Source organism: Equus asinus, chromosome 3 (assembly GCF_041296235.1).
Source record: "Equus asinus isolate D_3611 breed Donkey chromosome 3, EquAss-T2T_v2, whole genome shotgun sequence".
Taxonomy (NCBI): Eukaryota; Metazoa; Chordata; class Mammalia; order Perissodactyla; family Equidae; genus Equus; species Equus asinus.
In genome coordinates, this window is record NC_091792.1 from 145,986,328 (window position 1) to 146,007,414 (window position 21,087).

The 21,087-nt window shown below is 37.0% G+C and overlaps 1 protein-coding gene across 2 annotated transcripts in view; it reads right to left on the reverse strand.

Moving 5' to 3' along the window:
- Window positions 1-21,087, reverse strand: part of SLIT2 (slit guidance ligand 2) — a 357,802-nt gene that overhangs the window by 68,481 nt on the left and 268,234 nt on the right. The window contains exons 13-21 of one of the 2 annotated variants that reach the window (XM_014838839.3): window positions 18,764-18,907; window positions 18,490-18,653; window positions 17,485-17,508; window positions 13,820-13,970; window positions 11,172-11,246; window positions 9,460-9,603; window positions 6,164-6,307; window positions 4,466-4,632; window positions 2,510-2,642 (exon numbers count right to left, since the gene is read on the reverse strand). In XM_014838839.3, the coding sequence (XP_014694325.1) occupies window positions 2,510-2,642; window positions 4,466-4,632; window positions 6,164-6,307; window positions 9,460-9,603; window positions 11,172-11,246; window positions 13,820-13,970; window positions 17,485-17,508; window positions 18,490-18,653; window positions 18,764-18,907 (1,146 nt within the window). The remainder of the gene's footprint in view (window positions 1-2,509; window positions 2,643-4,465; window positions 4,633-6,163; window positions 6,308-9,459; window positions 9,604-11,171; window positions 11,247-13,819; window positions 13,971-17,484; window positions 17,509-18,489; window positions 18,654-18,763; window positions 18,908-21,087) is intronic. The other variant, XM_014838841.3, reaches the window with a different exon arrangement.

Genomic DNA, 21,087 nt, shown 5'->3' on the forward strand with positions numbered 1-21,087 from the left:
AAAGCAATAATCAGATGGCCACATATAAGTAAATTTTCCCTTTCTGATTAGAGTTAGCAGAATAATCAGAAAATAGATAGGTTGTGGGCTAACTGGCAAGACACAAAAATAAAGGAATGCTTAAAGTTATATCCATGATGTCACAAAAAGAAAAATAAATTTCATCTCCTTCCAAGGCTGTTCTTTCCGAGAATATAGTGGTGAGGAGTAAAAATGTCCTTCAGTTCCTTGGTCATCTGCCTATAGATGTGCCCCCAAACAATTCTGGCATGTTGGGCACATGAGCCCGCCTGCCTCAGTGTTGTGGTCAGTCTTGAGATCCAAGGTTGAAGTTAGCATTTTTGCTGAATACAGAAGTAGCTAAGAAATTTCCTGAGTCAACAATGTATATTTCAAATATTTCAAAATGAAAACTGATATATAAAAGGCACAAATGATCAAAATATGTAATAAATATTTGATTGAGAGTCGGGCATATGTTACGACCCTTTATGCCTACTCAAATTTTTGTATTTCAACTTCTCTCCTTTTTCTTCTAGCTAAGTATTTCCTGTTACCACTAGAGGGCAGCATAATCCCATAGACTTCAGCACTCTTCCTTTATTCCAGAAACAGCACAACAGAAAGCTAAAAAGATTCAGAATGTGCACTATGGATGTCTACACGTAAAACAATCTAAGAGGGAAATTATATGGAACTGATTAAAAGTAATGGATACCATTTGTTCAGAATTGTCCACCAATACATACTTATTTTTGCCAAATTCTTTAATAATTTAATATAACACACACATGAAATTTTTCTAATGCGTGCATATATGTTACTGCAGAGAAGAATCCTGCTGACTTGGTACGATTCTAAGAACAAGCTTTCTGGGAAGTAAAACTAGAATTCACAAGAGATGAGTTATTTTCCTCATCTCTATAACATTTTCTTTAGAAAAAAAAGGATTACTTTTTAATAATTTGTAGAGAAATAGACTGAAGATTTGACTATGTGACAGAAGAAATACACAGATGGCATAGACAGGACAAGAATCAAACAGTTTCTTAGATGTAGTTTAGTAAGGAAATTAAAGGACGTTTAAAATTATTGGATGGAAATCAGGCAAAACAACTAAAACATGGGCCAGTTAAATGGTAGAAGAAGAGATTTAGCATCAAAGATGATCTGAATGTCATTCTGTGTGTTATGTTCTTGGCTGGGGTGCTCCTAGAATCAATGCTTTGCATACAGAATACTATAGCTATCTAGCTTGCTGACACTGAGGGAGTAATCTTCTGAAATAAACACACACTAAAGTAAGAATTAAGTATTTAATTACACACACACACCAAGCAGTGCTTATAGTTAATTAACAACTGTGAATGGTGACAAGAGAGAGAAACTGAACACTTTACGACAATTCAAATCTAAGAGAGACCTTCTGTACATACGTGCTAAGATTACACCTTTTTTCTCTAAGTGTTCAAGACTGAATTAAGATTCATGGAACTGCACACGATCTGAAAACAAGCTCTTCAATAACTGAAATGACATCTTCTTGAAACTCATTTCCTATGTTCTATGTTGCCCAAAGTTTATCAAAGCTGCTCATTTGGAATACTTGTACACATCTACATGAATTACAGGTACATATTTGCATGAATTACATTTAGACTTAAACCATTTTTGATACATGCTTCCATACAAATAAAAAAGTAAACAGAGGCAAAATAACTCAACTGCATATCAAGCATTTGTACATAGTACATTAGTATACAAAGGAATGGAATGCAGCACACATGCGTCATTGTTCCATGTGACTTATTTTCTGATTTATTTCATTCCACATATATAGCATGAGACAGCTAAGGAAGTGCGGATAGTGCTTAAAATCTAGTTATGTGTATATTGGCCATGTAATTTGCGGTTGAATATCAGTTATGAAAATGTTAGGGATAATTAGCCTCATACTCTTTACAATCTAAAGGACTTTGATTCAATCCCAAAAAGCAGTATCTCTTTTAAGGGTAAGGATTATGCCAGCTTCTTCTACATCCCAGATATTTACGTATCCCATATGGTGAGATATTCTCCCAGGGGACATAATGGTAAAGAATAATTAACCATATGGAATATCCTAGACATTGGAGATAAACTAAATATATAGCATTTCCCAAGGTGCATTTGATGGAACATACTCCATGAGAAAAGATCCATAGGGACAAATAAGTATGGGAGCTACCTTATATTTTTACCGTCTTCTCTTGGAGCTTCACTGTGCACTTTAGCATAATAAAGGCACTGAGAAACCCTACAATGAAAAAACCCAGAAACACACAACCAGCATTTCCCAAGGGTATCTGAACTAGCTTTTATTATTTGTTTAGAATTTTACATGATACTAATTAATGGCCCATAAAATGTAATTTGCAAACAGGACTCTAAAGATTTTTGTTTGGTCTCCATCTCCCTTGGCGTGTGAAATATTAATTGTTCAGAAAAGGGAAAGATGAGCTTTACTTACAATTCGGTGACATCTTTCGGAATTCCTTTGGGTAAGACCTTCAAGGCCTTGTTGCTACATCGCACGACTGTATCCAAGCAAGTACATTCCGTAGGACAGCGAGAGAGGGGGGAACAACTATTGTCATCATTTCCTAAATTGCCAAAAGAAACACAGGAAAACCCAGATTTGTGGCTTTGAAGATGCTAGGCGGGATTGTGTGCATTTAAATTAATGTAATAAACACAGAAGTCTTGAGACATATGATCACTTATGTGTAGGGCATTAAGTATTTACAAACAGCTGCCATACATTTTATATAGCACTGTTTTCAGATTGCCTAGGGCTGAATTCCAAAAAATAATTCACAATTTATATTGTCAATACAATTATAATTGTATTTTCTTTGTTCAGTTATTTATACAAATTATAATTAGAATATATAAATCTAAACTGAATTATGGAGAAATTGTAAGGAGACAGACATGCAGAGGCACAAAGGGACAGATTAATCTTAAAAATTTAGCAAAAATTGTAAGGGCCCCTCATTTTAAAATACAGGGCTCAAATGAACTCTCCATTCACTGGCAATAATAATAGAACCAGCTCCACCTACCTTACAAGGCTACGTAATGCAATGCAATTATGTACCAAATGCAATGACATACAGAAAGCATTAAAAAGTGGCAACTATTATTCTTGTTAGATTTACTAGAATTTCTATTTATAAGTCAATTGCTTTTCTCATTTGAAAATCGTAGTTACTAAAACAATGCTTAGGATAATAAAGAAAAGTTAAAATGAAGCTATATAAATAGTAATCAACCACAAGTTAGAGACTGGAAAATCTTCTAAAACATTCAGAAACACAACGTAGACTCAGATGTGAAAGTGCAGTCTGAGAAAGTGTCCTGTTGCTCAAACAAGACAAAACAAAACAACAGAGCAAAAGGTGCACCATAACTGTTGCCTGAACTATGATACGCTGTACTGTTGTGCCCTGCAGCATCAGGACTATCATATGATCCACTTACTCCACTGCTGGGTATTTATCCAAAGAGCACGGAAACATGAATGTGTAAAGATACTTGCACACCTACGCTCACTGCAACATTATTCACAATAGCCAAGACTTGGAAGCAACCTAGGTGCCCATCAAAGGACGAATGGATAAAGAAGATGTGGTATTTATACATAATAGAATACTACTCAACTACAGAAAAAGATGAAATCAAGGTCCAACATGGATGGACCTTCAGGGTATTATGCTAAGTGAAATAAGCCAAACAGAGAAAGTCAAATGCTGTATGATCTCACTCACAAGTAGAAGATAAAAACAACAACAACAACAACACATAGATACAGAGATTAGATTGGTGGGTACCAGAGTGCGAGAGGAGAGCGAAGAGGGAGAAAGATGTGACAGGGCACGTGTGTACAGCAATGGATGGTAATCAGTCTTTGGGTGGTGAACATAATGTAGTCTCCACAGAAATCAAAATATAATGATGTACACATGAAATTTATATAATGTTATAAACCAAGGTTACCTCAGTAAAAAAATAAAAGGAAAGAGAAATAACTATTTGTAAAGCAAATGAAGAAGAGAATGGCATGGAAGCATAAACTGCCACACCAAAAAAGTCCATGGCCTATTATAATTAGAAAAACCTTAAACTCAGTCTTTAAGATGATTTTTCCAATTGAAATGAAGCTACATGTGGCTGAGAGGCAGGAATACTGGGGAGTGACTGCTAATGGGGACAGAGTTTCCATTTGGGGTGACGAAAACGTTCTGAAATTAAATAGTGGTGATGGTTGCACAACTCTGTGAATTTACTACACTCCACTTAATGGTGCACTTTAAAAGGGTGAATTCTGTGGCATGTGAACTATACTTCAATGAAGCTGTTATAAAAAAAGAACAGAACAGTCCCTTTAACACCTGAAGATCAAAGATTTGGCAAGCTTTCTTACCATCATCACAAGTGAAGTCTTGAATGGCAACATCCTGGATGGGGATTTCTTTGAGGAAGTATGGTTTTTGACATCGAGGATTTCCGGTTACAATTCTTTTCTTCCTGAGCCATTCTCCCAACCAAGCCAGGTAGCAGTTACAGTTAAAGGGATTGGCCAAGAGGTTTCTAAGCGTCACATGCAAACAATGCAGATTTGAGTTTAGGGTTTCACTTTCTTCTTCTTCCCAAAACCCCAGGCTACCATTTTCCCCCACTATTTCTGTTGGAATGATTCCTTCTTATCTGTATCCTCCCCACCCCATTCATATCCAATCGCTCGACATATGAGATGATTTTTTGGGGGCCAAAATTTTTATGCTTGTACCTTAAAAAAATAGCAACAATACTTTCATATAAGGATTCTTCAAATAATTTCATGCAAAAAATAAAGTGAAGGCAGCAATTTAGGGTTTATGCAGTGGTTCCTGATAGATATCTCATTTAGAGATAATTTAAACTTGTCAGAAATCTGACTTGCTGTCAAACTTCCCCACACTGATAATGCAGTAATTTAATATAAAGATGAAGGCTGATTACCTTATATTATTGAGTTTAACCTGACAACAGCTATTTCATTAATTTGTCATTTCAAGATTTCCATCTTTTATTTGCTCCAGAGAATAGGTTCCCCATCTAAAGTGACAGCTGGGTTGATTAAATGCCGGTTATAAAAATGAATTTACTTCTACAAATCTTGGTACTTTTGGCATCTCACCACTTCAGCACGAACCTATTGACAATCCCATTATTTATAAACATGCCATCTTTAATATGCACAAATTAGTCAGTCGATGTAAAATGTCACATTTTATGTGAAAAGAGGATCAAGTACCTTATTGATGGATGGATGCTTCTCTCAAATAATTTCTTCAGTGACTTGAGCTATGTTGAACATGCTTTTTTTGTATCTTTTGATTTAGATTAGTATGTTTAGATGCCACCAATACTAGGAAATCATATCAGTTAGATTTATCATCTCAAACACCTATTTTTAGATACTTTCATACAAGAGGCCTGAAATACATTGTTCGGAGATGGGGTGTTTTTTGCTACTTTCTGAGTTCTGTCTATAAACCTACAAATACTCTTTATTCTCGAACTGTCTACATAAAACATCCTCTTGAAGAGGCTCAACCTATTTCTTCAATATTTTTCTAATATCATAGTAAATGCCCTCTAGTGAACAGCTTTATTATTGGTCTGGTCATCCTAATGTATCTCCTGTCATTGTGAATGATCCTTTTGAGCTTAGTTTGTTGGCAATAACCCTATAAACTCTGTTTTTATGATACTTACATTGAAAAGACCCCACTGAGAGAACACTGGGGAAAATCTTTAACATTTCTTTTATTTGCAGCACAATCAAGTTATAATAAGATTAAAATTTATAAATTAAGCCATGTCACATTATTATAAAAAATAATTGACTGAAAAATATTATAATTCTTATTACATTTTAATATAAGATAGTAGGTAATATTTTTAGAAAATTAACATAAGTTTAACACGAACAAATTTGTCCTTTTTAAAAAATACTAAATCCTTGATCACGTTTTTATGAAATGCCTAATAATGCATTAAAATGTTATTAATAAAAGGAAAAATATAACACACTGGCTGAAGTAATACATAAATGAGGACTATGTTTCATACTCACAGAGTAGATAAAGAATGGAGAGTATCAAATGCCCCCGGTGCAATTGTAGTAATTTGGTTATCATATAACGAAAGCAGACGCACAGAACTGAGTCCTATGAAACTCTCATTCCCAACACAGCTTATGCGATTGCTTCTCAGCATCCTGAGGGAAGAGAGAGAACATTGTTATAGTGATAAAGCATCAGGAAATCAATTTTGCCTATCTGAGGACCAAAATAACCCCTTGTTGCAAACATGTAGCATTCACTACTGTTTTCTGAATGTTTTTGTGTTATTGGGAATTGCTGTGGATGTGTACTGAGAACGCTTGCAAGAATAAAACGCCTAGAGTTGTCAATGATAACACTCAGTTACAAAATGCACAGTGAGTCTCAGCATGGACTTACAACCCAGTCTGATGAGGGTAGAATGTTTTCCTTTGATGCTATAATTATGTTTGCATGATTACAGAACATCCTAATTCACCTACAGCTCTCTAAGCCCTTGAAGTCCTGTGATTTGTGTATTCATGTAGCATTACATCTGAGGTTGAACAGAAAGGAGGCAGAAAACGATCAATAACCACAGCAGATAAAGAACTGAGGTTACCTCAGCGACTTATATGCCAAGTCAATGTCAACAAGGGCGGGGGTGCCAAACTTGACTGAGCACCCACAAAGCTTGCATAAATTATTTTATGAAAATTATTTCAGTGTTTTAGGTTTAGAACTTAAAAAGAGGCAATAGTTAACAGATCCCAGTTGTTCACAATGCAGTTTAAATAGGCTTCTCTCGAAAAATTAGGACCATTTTTTTTTCAGTCATTGCCACTTGATTAATACTCTGGTCACTGCTACATTTTGGTTCAGCTCTCAATTATTTACTAAACTGCTTATTTGTGAGGATTATAAAAGGAGCGAAAAGTTTCTAAAAAGCCTATGTAAAAATGAACAGTTGCCATAAATCTTATCCAGAATTGCTGAGTTAATTTGTTTTCCTTAATTTTCCTAAACATGAGTTGACCACCCCACCAGAAGATTGCAGTGTGTAAAAAAGAGAGGTAAAAATAAATTAACACCACAATGTTCCTTTAAAAATCTAGATTGCCCTACAATAAATAAAAAATATCAACTTTTGCATTCTGCTAAGTCACAGATAAGAAGAAAGGATGATGCCATCCTTACCAAGACATCATTTTATGATAAGAAACAAATGCACAACAGAAAAGCATTTCTGTCAGCACTATCCTTTGCCATAAATAATAAAGAGCACTTGGTCTTAATCTTGTTTGAGTTATGGATTCTTGGGAGAAGTTGAAGAAAACTTTGCTTTCTGTTGCTAGAAAAATCCATGAGCACACATGGGTACCACATTTTGCCTCCAATCGGGGATTCAAGGACTCACTGAAATATGTACGTGTGCCACTAAGAGTTAGTAGTTAAATTAGGACACATACTAATTCTAAAGAGTTAAGAAGTCTAGGGGCAATGGGGATGTCTTGCCAAAATCTTTACAGTTATAAGCTGAAAGATACCACTTAGAGGAATAGATCTGTCCAGATAAACCCACTCTAGGCCTTTGAATACCCTGAGCTTGGCTCTAAATGCTTTATCATGCTTGTCGGCCACAGTGGGATTAAGTAGAGATCAGTGAGTGTCTGTCTCCAGAGCCAAAATATGAGAGGCCTCAAAACACTACTGGAGATATAATGAAGGAGAAAGATGAATTTAGAGAACTTGTCTCAGGGAGAGTCCTGTGAATGGAATTAGGAGGCAGCCATCTATAAACCAAGAAGAGATCTCACCAGAAACTAACCCTTGCCATACCCTGATCTTGCACTTTCAGCCTCCAGAACCACGAGAAAACAAGCCTCTGTTGTCTAAGTCATCCATATGTGGTATCTTGTTACGGCAGCCCAAGGCAGACTAAGATAGGTGGAGTTATAGGCTCCTCCCACCCCACCTCTGTACTGCTCCTGCAAGAAGTTTCTAGTAAGGAGTAGTCCCTCTACTGTCTAAGAAGAGAGGCTTCTGCTTGTAGCAGGATTTGTGCTTTGCTGAGTTACCTGAGACAGCTTAGGGGAGGGAGCGGGGACAGAAGGAGGGGCAGCCACCTGGGGTATAGCTTCTCTGCCCTCCTTCTGCACATTCCTCAGGATCTCCTCCAGAAAACGTCTGAAGGAATCTTTGCATAACATGTTGAAGGGGTTCCAAGTCAGCCCAAGGGAGAGGTAAGCAGGTTGCAGGCCGGTGCTGCTGGATGGGTAGGTTCCAGGCCATCCCTGTGAAGCTCAAGGGGAGTGCTTCTGCTTTCATGTGCAGAGGATTTTCAGGAGGATTTGAATTTGGGATGCTATTAACACATACCCACTGGCGGGGGCAGTGTCCTTCTCCCTCTGCATCTGATAAGCAGCAGGCAAGGGATGTCCCAGGCTATCAGTCCCCCTGGGTGTGGCTATGAGGGGCTATGCGGGGCAGGGTGAGGGTTTAGAGGAGAGCTTGGCCTTCTCTCCACGGCAATCACCAAAGGCTGCTTCTTGGTTACAAATAGTTTCCTTCATGTCTTCCAAAGGCTTCAGAGTTTGGTTTGTGTCTCCTTCAATTTTCAGGCCACCACTTTTGTCCAACATAATTACACATCTTAGAGATAATAATACAGACTACATATATGCACTGTAGAACATTCAAATAACTTAAAGTGTTGTCTGTACTAGTCAATCCAATCCTCATTCTCCTTGGCCAACAATCTTTGGGAAACAGAGACAGTTTCTTTTTCCCAACCTCCCCACTCCTGAGCAAGGAGACAGAACTCTCGGCATGTTTTCTTTGAAATAGATAGTAAAAGATCTACCACCAGTCAGTCTCTCTCTCTTTGACTAAGACTTTGCAGGGGCAGACAAAGGGGGTCTCTAGATAAGGTGTTAGTTATTTTGCCTCAGGGGTTGGAGAAGACACTGAAGCTAGTGACTTTGGGACAAGCGAGAGTCTTAGATGGAGGTGTTTGAGGAAGAGGAAAGAGAATGGTCATTCTGAGGCAAACTGGGGAGCCAGAGCTGCACAAGCATGGAGCAAGGACAATCATTTTCACTGAGGAATTAGCAGCCAGGAGAGATTCTTGATCTTTTGCAAGCAACATACTGAAGTCAGGAGTAATGGGGTAAGAGACAGTTTGCATCCACAAAACGTGTGTGTGTGAGAGAGACAGAACTGGGCTGGGGGATGAGGAAGAGTCGGAGCCGCCCCCTCCCAGGGTCCGAATGACCAATGAGCCACAATCCTGCAGGAGAAGAATCACAAGGCAAATAAGAATACTCACAAAGTTTTGAGGCTTTCCAATCCCTTGAACATCTTATGTTGAACGTTTTCCAAACGATTACTTGTGAGAAGTATTTCGTTTACACCTGATGCTCCTTCAAATGCTCCCTCTTCAATGTCTGTGATCTTATTGTTGCTAAAGTTTCTAAATAAAAATTGTTGAGACAAGAATTTTAAACAATTTCTAACAATGAAGGCACTGAAAGAATATGATTGATCATTTTCCTCTACTGAACAAAGTCTTCCACAGTCTCCAAGCTCTTCACTGCCCAGCACTCCCAAGGCTCTGAAAAGACGCTACTTTCCTATTCCATCAAGTCAAAGTGATAAGAATACTAAGGGGGAATGCCTATGGTGAAAAACACCAGCCCAATCAATGCGAAAATGGTCTGCAAGGGTCCCCAGGAGAACAAAATTCTAGACGTCAGGTATGGAGCTGCATAAACCTTTATGTCTGCCATAAAACTTAATAGGGAAAAGAAATGCCCCTGCTTAAAACTATTCAATGAATTAATGACTAAAAGAAGGCAACTGGGTAGAGAGAAGAAGGATGGACTAAAATGTCTTCATGCTTAGATAGCATCAGAAATGTATCTGAATATGGGTTTATTCTCAAACTGCTCATATAATAATGTGTCAAAGCAATCAACTTAACTGTCAGTATTTTGTTTAATACAAAATACTACAACGCTTGCCCAGAGGGCAAGAATGTCCAGTTGAGACAACACCTTTCTATAGGTTCTTTCTCTTTCTCCTAGACTAGGAATGCCCTCAGAACAAGGATCATTTTTATGTATCATTTTATTCCCCTCAGAGCATTGCACATAGTAGCTGCTCAATGAATATGTATTCAATTAAAAGGCATCTTAGAGCTGAAAAGCACGAGCAGTTAGTGTCAGTGAATAAGGAGAACAATTAAACAATTAGAAACTCTTCAGGAGGCAGTAGAGTATAGGGGTCAAGTGCGCAGGAAGTGTTTTCAGTCTGCTCTCTCACTTACAGTCTACGTGACTGTGGGCCAGTTACGTATACAAAAGCACAGCTATCACGGAAGAATTCTTTCCTCCTTCTGAGGGTTCCTCATATGTGGAGGGGGCTTCATTGTCCTTACACTTTTGGCCTCTCTCCTGCCCCTCCCTCCTCCTCACCGAGGGCAGAGTACTGTCTGAGTGTTCTTGAAACTGCTGAGCTTGTAAACATATTTTAAAATATGAATTGTGGACACGTCGTAGTACAGATGAGCTATCAAGCCAGTTTACCAATCATTAATTTTGACTATATTCTAATGAAAGTTTAATGAAGCAAAAAGTCAAATAGTTGACACGAATGTGCTGAAAGAGAAATAACAGCATGGTTTGGGGAATAGTAAAGGAAGTTACAAAACATTACTGAATCCATCTCTAATGTGCTTAGATTGCTGGATTCCTGCTGTGGCCACAGAACAGACCAGCTGTCTGAGTTAAAGTAAGATGCTAGGGCTCTGCTACAGAAAATGTGGTTGACATCGTTTGAATACATACAGAAGAGCTGATTACTCAGGTTCCTCTCAGAGATTACCCTAAATTCATGTCACAGGTAGTCATTGCATGGAAATTTCCCTGGATCTTTTATATTTTCCAATTTCCAAAGAAATCTAAATAAAACTGCAAAAGCACGGGAAAAGCACAACAAAATACTACAGAAATATAAAAAGATGGCTAACGCACGGCTTACATTTTACGTAACTGAGGAAGTTTCTTGAAGATTCCTGTAGCTTCCAACACCGTGAATTCATTATTATTGAGACGCCTGGGGAAACAGAAAAGTTTCATTACCAACAGTCAGGAAGGGATTAAATTTTATTTTTCACACAGAATTATAACATTATTTAATGATTATCCTAAAGCAAAATATAAGACATATCTTAGAAGATTTGTGGAAAGTACTGATTTTTTTCCCATTTCACTCAAATTTTAAGGATCAAAATAAAATATAAGAAGAAGCATATAGTAGAGAAAATTGATAATCAAAAATCAAAATCAGCTCTTTCAGTAATATGTAAAACAAGGTTTCTCAAACTTTATTTTTCACTATTGCCCCACTGCCTAAAAGCATTTTAGACGATTAATTTTCCTAATCAGTTGTTCCATCAATTTTTTCACTAACAGCTTTGATTTACACTTTACATGTCATAACGTGCACCCTTTTGAAGTGTACAATTCATTGGTTTTTAGTATATTCACAAAATTGTGCAACCATCTTTGCTCTCTAACTCAAGCACACCTTCATCATCCAAAAAAGAAATCCCATACGCACCAGCAGTCACTCCTAATTTGCTGCCCACCACTGCCTCAGTCCTTTCATTTACTTTCTATCTCTATGGATTTTTCTATTCTGGACATTTCATATAAATGGAATGTGGCCTTTTGTGTCTGGCTTCTTTCACTTTGCCTAATGCTTACGAGGTTCATCTGTGTTTAGCATTTATGAGTACTTCATTCCTTTTCATGGCCAAATAATATTCCATCATGTGGACATACTACATTTTGCTTATCCATCTGTCAGTTGAGGAGTATTTGCATGGCTTCCATATTTTTGATTATTATGAATAATGCTGCTATAAACATCAGTGTACAAGTTTTTGCGTGAACACATGATTTCAGTTCTTTTCAATATATACATAGGTGTGGCATTGCTGGGTCACATGGTAAAACTATGTTCCTCTTTGAGGAAGAGCCAAACTGTTTTCCAAAGGTGAGGCACCATTTTACATTCCCACAAGCAACATATGAGGAGTGTAATTTCTCTCACTTGTTATTGTCCTTTTTTTGTTTTTATAGCTATTTTAGGGGATGTGAAGTGTTACCTCATTGCGGTTTTGATTTGCATTTCCCTAATACATAATGATACTGAACATTTTTTCATATGCTTATTGGCCATTTGCATCTCTTCTCGGAGAAACATCCATACAAATAATTTTTTAACTGGGTAATGTACATTTTTTATTGAGTTGCAAGAATTCTTCGTGTATTCTGGATATAAATCCTTTATCAGATATATGATTTGCAAGTATTTTCTTCCCACTACTAATTTTTAAATGTATAATTAAAAAAAATTCTTAATTTCTTAAAACACACACAACCCCTGCTGAAAAACAAATTAGATGCTAGTTCCTAATACAATTCTTGATTGACAAGTAAGCCTATTTAAGGTGCTATCATGCTGGAAGATATAATTTGAATTATTGTTTGTATTATTATTGGAAATAAGCATAATTCCACACAGAACTGTAAAAATAGACTTCAGGGCTTTTACTGCATGGTCCCCATGCATTTCAAAAAGTCCTGGAGCTATGAAATAGCTTCACAAACGAACAGGAATAAAAAAAGCATCACTATAACCACAGGGTAGTTAGTTCCTGTCATCTCCTTGAAAGCATTACATTATTTTTAATTATTCAAATTGCTTTAAATTCATTAAGTAACAGGCATGAGTATAGGCATAGTGGGAGATAAACTATAAAACACAATCCCTGTCATCAAGGGGCTATAATCTAGTTGAAGACAAAAGGATTATACATGCACAAAAAGACACCCAACTATGCAGAGCAGTTAATGACAAATACCAGATGGTGCTATCCATAAACTCCGCTAAGACGTTCAGAAAATGATGAAATTTCATGAGGTTTTCCCTGGATTTTCAGAATACTCACATTAAATGTCTTACATTTATACATAAAGTCAGCAAAGGCAAACCATGCATGGGCATACAATCTATAAATGATTCAACACACATATTTTGGCACCTAGTCTACGCCAGGCCCTACGTTAGGGTCATAAATAAATCTGATCATGCTCGTCTTTCAGCTTTCCTGCTGTGCTCTCCATTGTTCAGAAAAAACTATCCTTTGTGCTTTAACACTTGATAATCACCAAATCCTTCCACTTGTGAGTCAGTGAAATAGTAAAGCAGATAAAAAAGGATTCTTTGATTGAATTCATAATTAACAGAGAATCAAAAGGGTGACTCTCAAACTACTTTATTCGGTTGCTGTAAAAACTAACTACTTTAAAAATCTAAGTGCTTAGAAATGGGTTGGGGCATAAATAATACTCAAGAAATTAATATCAAATAAATGCTACTATCATTAGCATTAAGTGCTAACTGAATTTTTGAGAAGTAAATTAATTTCTGTAGTTGTATCTCAAAAGATGAAGTAAGATAGCCTCTAATATATTCTTGTACAAAGAAGACTTATGCCAACGTGTGCTAATTAAAATTACTGTACTTATTGAGAATAAAAGGGCAAGACCAATATTCCAATGCTTTGACGCTGTCCTTCCCTCCCTCCCAGCCCAGATTGTGTTGGGAGATGAACTTACAGTTCTGCAGTGTACTGGGGAATGTGGTCTGGGATTTTGGTGAGCTTTTGATTGGAGCAATCTACTGTGGTCCCTTCACAGCGGCACTTTTCAGGGCAAGCCAAATCTGCAAAGCAGTCCCCACTTAATTTTGATCGATAATCTTCTGTACCTAGTGAGGATTCAAGCCAGAAGAGAAGATACTAAGTCTAAAGGTTAGAATATTTGTTAATTTGTAGGAAGAAAAAAGTCAAATAACTATAGATTATGCAGCAGGGAGACAACTTGGGGAATTTTGGTCAATGGATGTCAGGAGAGGGTTAAAACACGGGCTTGGAATTTGCTGGAAAAAAGAGTAACCAGATTCACAGGACAGGCAAACATTAATAGAGTTGAGCTTTTCACAGCTGTACTTTCTGCTGATCCAGTTATGAGCCATTCTAGCCTATTTGACAGCTAATCACACAATGGCTATTAATTGTTAAAAAGTTTATTTTTTTCTCTGAGTCAAGAATTTAAAATGTATCCAGTCATAAACGTATTCCTATATATCATTTTAAATTAGGGCTTTCAAGGTAAATAGATGTACTCAGGTTTTTAAATTTTCTATGGTCTTTTATTATTCTCTCCCTCTCACATAATCTCCAGAAATGCTTAAAAAGCCCTCTTTTTTCATTTTGATTTTATAAAAAACGACAAGTAAATCCTGATTTAAGCCTCAGCAGCTTGTCATGCTGTAGAAAGCTGCGTGACGTTCCATGGTGCTTGACGGAACCATGTTTTACTCATACCTGGCAACCACATGGTTAGATCAAGCACAACAGAAAATCTCGCCACATAATCACTACACCATCCACTAGGCCAAGGGTAAGACTGAGAGGAAAGATGAAGGGAAGCAGGAGAAAAGCTACAGACATTCTGGAAATGTAATACTGTTTACATGACATGCATTCTTCCCGCAGAATGTTTATGACCATTGTAAGAGTATTACTACCGAAGGTTTCCTGGAAACACAAAGAAGGGGCTATACTGAAAGGTGCCTCCACCGTTCCTCAGAACTGTAGAATGGAAATAACAGCTTTCGGGAACAACATCCAGGAAGAGGTTGAAGGTGAGCCACAAGGACAACAGAGAAGCTCAAAAGATCTGTGGTTTCTTCTCGAAAAAAAGGCGCAAAAGACTGAGACTAGAAGAAGGTACATCAGGATTGAAAAGGGAGGACATTATGTTTAAGATCAGACACTTTTACTTACAGCCCAAATGGTGAATCCCTGCAAAAGTAAAGGTCACCAAGAGGAAAGAGAGACAGAGTAATCCCAATTAAGATTAATGTATGTATGTAACGCTAACTAAGGTCTCTTCCATCGTTCCTTACTGTGGCAATTTTTCGGAAATGGTATGGTATGACAAGAATTGTCATGCTTTGTAAACTTTTATTATAATTTTTTGGAGCACAGTGATCTTATAGGAAATGCAATGGCATACAAGATGCATAGCACAAATTAAGTTCTTGTCGATTCCTTTAAAAAGATGAACTCTTTGCAAGATAGATTTTCTTTTGAGTTATCACTGTAATGTCTAGAATGCCATATAGAATGGTGGTAGGCAAGTAAATATGTAAAATTAAGTGACAAATTAATCACGAAGATCTTCAAGGACTGTCATTAGCACATGTGGACTAATCCTTAGGTTGTGGATTACATGCTTCTTAATGATTTTTCCAACTTATAAATAATGTCACTCAGTGGAAATGGAATCAGAATCTCATAAGAAGTTTGCAAAGCTGAATATGAGCTTCCTTACATTTGGCAACTAATGCCACGACATTTATTGAGGATCTGTCGTATTGTGGTTTAAGCTTTCGTTTTAAAAGTGAAATGAGGGGGTACTGGGAATAAAGTCTAAAACACACCTCTACCAGGTACTTTACATTTAAAATAATCTGGCTTCAGTGCAATGACAATAATGCTTATTTTATGGTGCTCTTTAGGTAGGCTCAAATTTTAATTAAAATCTGGAAAAATAAATGCGAAAGGAGGCCCAAAGAATTCTTCTGAGTTCCGATTTCTATAATTATTGCTTTAAATAATGCAAATTGAATTAATGGAAATTGACAATTAAGCCATGATATTGGATATAAAACATATTTTCCTAAACCTATTTTAGCTGCTGTCAGAGGGAAAAACGGTATCAGAATATATGAAAACAACCTGACTTTTGTTCTTTATTTGGTGAATTGAAAATATTAATTTCTAAATTATTAATAAAATATATTTAAGTGTAATAGATTGAATGATTTGGTAACAATTAATATTAACTGCCGTAATTTGGGGATTTAAGTAAAACTGATGTTTGATCCAATAGGTATTCTGTTGTTTAGAATATGGCCTTTTATGGGTAAGTAACAGCTATCAGATGACTTTCTACCTTATAATTGGGTAAAAATAATGAATTTTAAACATTGCCAATGAAGGCCAATCAACTGTTCTTTTCAACATGCTACTTCTTAAGCAGCCAGTGTAATATATAAAATAGTATTGATCATTCAAGCTCAAAATAAGTAATAAACAAAATCTGTTAAATGCATCAAATTATTCAGATTATAATTTAACAATGGCAAGCAACACATATCTCCTTAAATAGAGACCAAACCCAGAGTTCTTCTCAAGAAAATAAGTATGACTTTGTACACTAAGACTGTAGAAATATCTTTTTATATATAGCTGTTAAAATATATTATAGTCTAGAATATACCCAGGAGATGGTAAATGTGACCAATCAATTACTAACATATATTTTTACATAATGGCTTAAAACAAACAAGTCAAGAGGCATTTTACACAATTGGCAGGCAAAGAAAAAATAAGTAAACAAAGATATTTCAAAGAGCTAGTTCTAGAATCATCAGCCTTGATCACGTTCAGATTGCAGTAGTAAAACATTTCAACTGCTTCCCTAAGAAACATTTCATTCGTCTGCCTAAATTATTAAAGGCACTAGTGCCCAAGAACTTCCAGTGCTTTCAGGATGGATGTCAATATTGCTTTTGTGGAGTTATACTGTGACTTCAGATATGCAGGAATGTCAAGTCACAAACAATAAAGTACAACTGCATGTAAATGAGCAGGAAACTGCTCTTTTTGTATGAAAAGTAAAATAGAGTAAGCAAAGTAAAGTAAAAATAAGGAACACATTTTAAATATAGAAAACTATATAAAAAAAGGAAATCTCATGATTGAAAACACAATTCTGTGTGTTTGTAACTGATTTCATGGAGAACTAGCTCTTTGACCACAGAAAGGTCGCTGTCTTTAAAACCAGCTCAATAAGCTATATTTTAAAAACAGGTTGAAAGATCAGATATACAACGTAAGGAGAGAAAATGATTTAAGTAGAAAGCCATAGGTTCAAACATTTTAGCTACTGTGAGGAATTTCAGATAATGTGCCAAAGTGAGAGAGAGAGAGAAAAAAAGGTGGGAGTTTAATAATATATAGGATTAACATCAGAAGCTGCATGCAAAGGTCAGGTTTTCAGGAAACAGCTACAAATGATCTATGCAGAAGGAAATCTATCTACAGAGTACCGACTGTACTTTCAAGAGCATGCATATCAACGCTTTAGCTCTATTTTACAAGGTGAGGAAAGGGTGTCTGCAGTTAGTCCTACTACCGAGCAAAACCTACCTGGAATGAAATACTGTTCTTTAGCTAAATAAAAAAAGAGAAAAAAAATAGAAGATGCACCTGAATGTCAGCAAGCAGAGATATGAGTTATATTAGATTAAGAATGGACTAAAGTTACTATAGATAATTAAGTGGAAATGTATATTCACAGCAGTGGCTGAAGTATAATAATGTACAGTGACTAGTAAATGCATCTAGGACCAGGGACGATAAACAGCTTTGCTTTGATATTAGCTTTTTAGTATGAATTAACTGCCGAATGTGAAATACGCCTGGAATAGTTAGGTAGCATACTACCCAAAACATTAGATTGTCTGCTATCATAAGAAAATAGAAAAGATTAGACCAAAGCAAACACTAAATTTCAATGAAGTAAGCTTTCTATTTAATATGGATACAATGCATCTATATATTCAGCTTTTTATAAATCAATGCAATGGTCCCAAATGTTAAAAGATGGCCTTTTGGAAAAAATGTATCCTCACAGTCCTATTCAAAATAAGAAAACGCCAAATGAGGAAAGGGCATTCGGTGTGAGAAGCAAGGGATCAGGAGCTCTCCCCCTACTTCTGATCTGAGCAAATCACACAAGCAAGGCTCAGCTCACTTTCTGAAGGAATGAAAACGTGATTGATTACCTTAAGTTTCTCAATGGAGAACGATACAACAAACATGAGACTCAACAGACTTAAAAGCATTCCGAGTTAGCTAAGAGGCCCCTGTTAAGTTCAAACCCTGGGAAGACAGTATGAAGTATCCAGGCATCTTTTTTTCTTGGCTAGTAGCCTATTTCGTTTGCTAGATATAGTGTTAAAAATGTTACTTATTGGACTGCTATAGGAAAAGTGTCTACAGTTCCCTTTATTTTTTTCTTTATGGGCAGAAGAAAAAGAAATATGATTCTACAATGTTTGGCAATTCAGCCGAAAGCCAGCTGTCTCTAGGTCTCATGTAACCACTGTTTTTGGTAACACACGGGAAACGTCATACGAAGTAAGAAATTACCTGAACAACGAAATTTCTTGCTTTTGATCTGTCCGATTCTTTTGTTTGCCAGACGCCGGGGGCTGGTGCAGCGGGCACCACTGGTCTCAATGGGGTTGGTATGGAGATAATCCGCCAGCCACTTGAGATGGCAGTCACAAATAAAGGGGTTCTGGGCCAAATGCCTTTCAGAAACACACAGAACACTTTTATACATGACTTGCAATGAACTCAACTCTCAAATTCTGAGTGAAAACAACAGTCACCAAATTTGCTCTAAATCATATCTACATACATAGTTTGAATGGCCCGGAGAGGTGAAAAGGTCCCCTTGGCGATGGTCTGAAGCTTGTTGTCATATAAGGAGAGAAGGTTCAAGTTGTGTAGATCCTGAAAAGCATCTACCCGAAGGCAGTTTATCTTGTTGGCATTCAATAATCTGTTTGATCAAATAGTTGTAGAATTAAAGTGTAGCATCTCATTAACCCACCTTCAAGATTCTGTCCTTCTTGAGAAAACTCAATCAACAAACACATTTCTTTTAACCTCAACACTAACATTTTAACTGTAATAATTTAGATATCACAGGCTGAAGATCCGGGGTTATATCAGATAAAGCAAAGGTCATACAGTCTAATGAATGCCTAAATCTAGTGGTACTTAGATATTTATTTAATAAAAATTATTAAACATGTTCTGTGGAAGATGTGGCGGTAGGGACAATGGTGGGTGAGACCTACCCTCTGCTGTCAATGAGGACACCATAAAAAAATGCCATAAAACATTAGTTTCTTGAGCTGCTCTGTGAAAAAGTTCACTCTACTTTCAAAATAGCAGCCAGGATGAGCCTTCTAACATAGATCAGATCATGCCACTCTTCTCTCAAAACCACGCAATAACTCCCAATTTGCTCTGAGGAAAACCTAAGTCCTGACAACAGCCTTATTGCCCAATAGGGTCTTCAGCACCCCCTTCTGAACACTGCAACCTCCAAGTTCTCTCCTTTGGGCTGTTTCAGCTCCAGCCACACAGGCCTCCTCACCAGACTCTTTTCTTCTCTGCTTGGGACGTTCTTCACCCAGTTGTCTGCCTGGCTAACTATTTTGCTTTTCCGAGTCTGCTCAAATCTTCCCTTACTCATTCAACTGATCCTGCCTCTCTCTCTAATACCGTCAGCCTGTCTTTGCCTACTCCTGACCTCTAGCACTCTCAACTCCTTTACTATGATCTACTTTTTCTATTTTCTTAAATAAATATTTCTTTCTGTTATATATGATTTACTTACTATGTTATTGCTGTCATTTGCATGCCTCCTCCCCCAAGGATATAAGATCCAGACAGCAGGGATATTTGTCTATTTTGTTCCCTGATTTTTCCCAGGTGTCTAGCACATACTTGGTGTTCAATAAATATTTATTGTTGAATGAATACTTTATAGTCCTCTTGGAGAGTGACACAGTACATTACCATATTAAAGGCCCTAGTCCTGCATTATAAATACTAGTTGAACTTGGCTTAACACAACATCTCACAAACTCACTTTTTCTCATATATCCTATCAATATTCGATATCAATATTCTGTGGAGCTGTGGTTTACAGATCACCTTTTGGCAAAAGTCATTCTCATAGGTTACACGTGATCGTATCTGAGCAAAATTTTTATTCATGGTGGACTCACCTTTGGGAATATATTTGCCCTGCTTGCCACTTTCCTCAGCCTTCTGGACTTTCAAGGCCTCACAGAAGGCTCACCTTTTCCAGAACGTGACTTCCACCCAACTAAAGTATTCCTTCCTCCAGGTTCCAAAGGAAGTTATTCAGTGCTGCTTCATCTCATCACCTAGTTCATGGAGTCCACTTGTTTGCCCAAAGACAGTTTAGCACCCTGAGGGCTGAGAACTTTTTTCATACTTCTTTTTCTCTATCACTATTTACTTCAGAACTTTAACAAATATTTAGTAGCTTGAAAAATGTGCTATGCTGCTTGGGCTTGGGCTTGTACCCCTTGTTATCTAACATACTGAAAAATGTTTTCCCTTTTGACCACAAGAATCTCTAACTTCAAATAACATAGGCTATTTCCATTTCACTTGCTTGCTTTTTTAGGTACTCCATGCACACGCAAAGCTGTGACCTCCTTGTGGTGATTCTCCTTGCTGCACTCATTTTTATCCCCCTGCAGGAGCTGAAGTTTTGGCTTTCTCTGTAGTCTACATAAGATTTTCTTAAAAGCTTAGAGGCTTGATTTGAGGTATGGACTGATTAATCCCATTCCTCCCCACTCTAGGCCCAACATAAGTCACACTGACCCTGTTCCCTAATTTGTCAGCTAACTGGAGAAAGGAGTCAGAGCGTAGAACATTAAGGACAAGGAAAAGGTGGGAAGCCTGGAAGAAAACTAAAGAAGGTGCTGTTCTGAGTATTTTGTCCCTACTTTAAATTTATGTGGTACAAAAATTAGGGGGAAATAGTATTGGACACTAATTTCTTTTGTTCCTTCCATGTACCTACTTCTTCTCCCTAATATCTCATCAGTTCCAGCAGATCTAAGATGCTCAACCACTTTCTCAGCTAGGTGTAAAGAACAATCGTGTCACTTGAGCCCTGGCAGGCTTAAG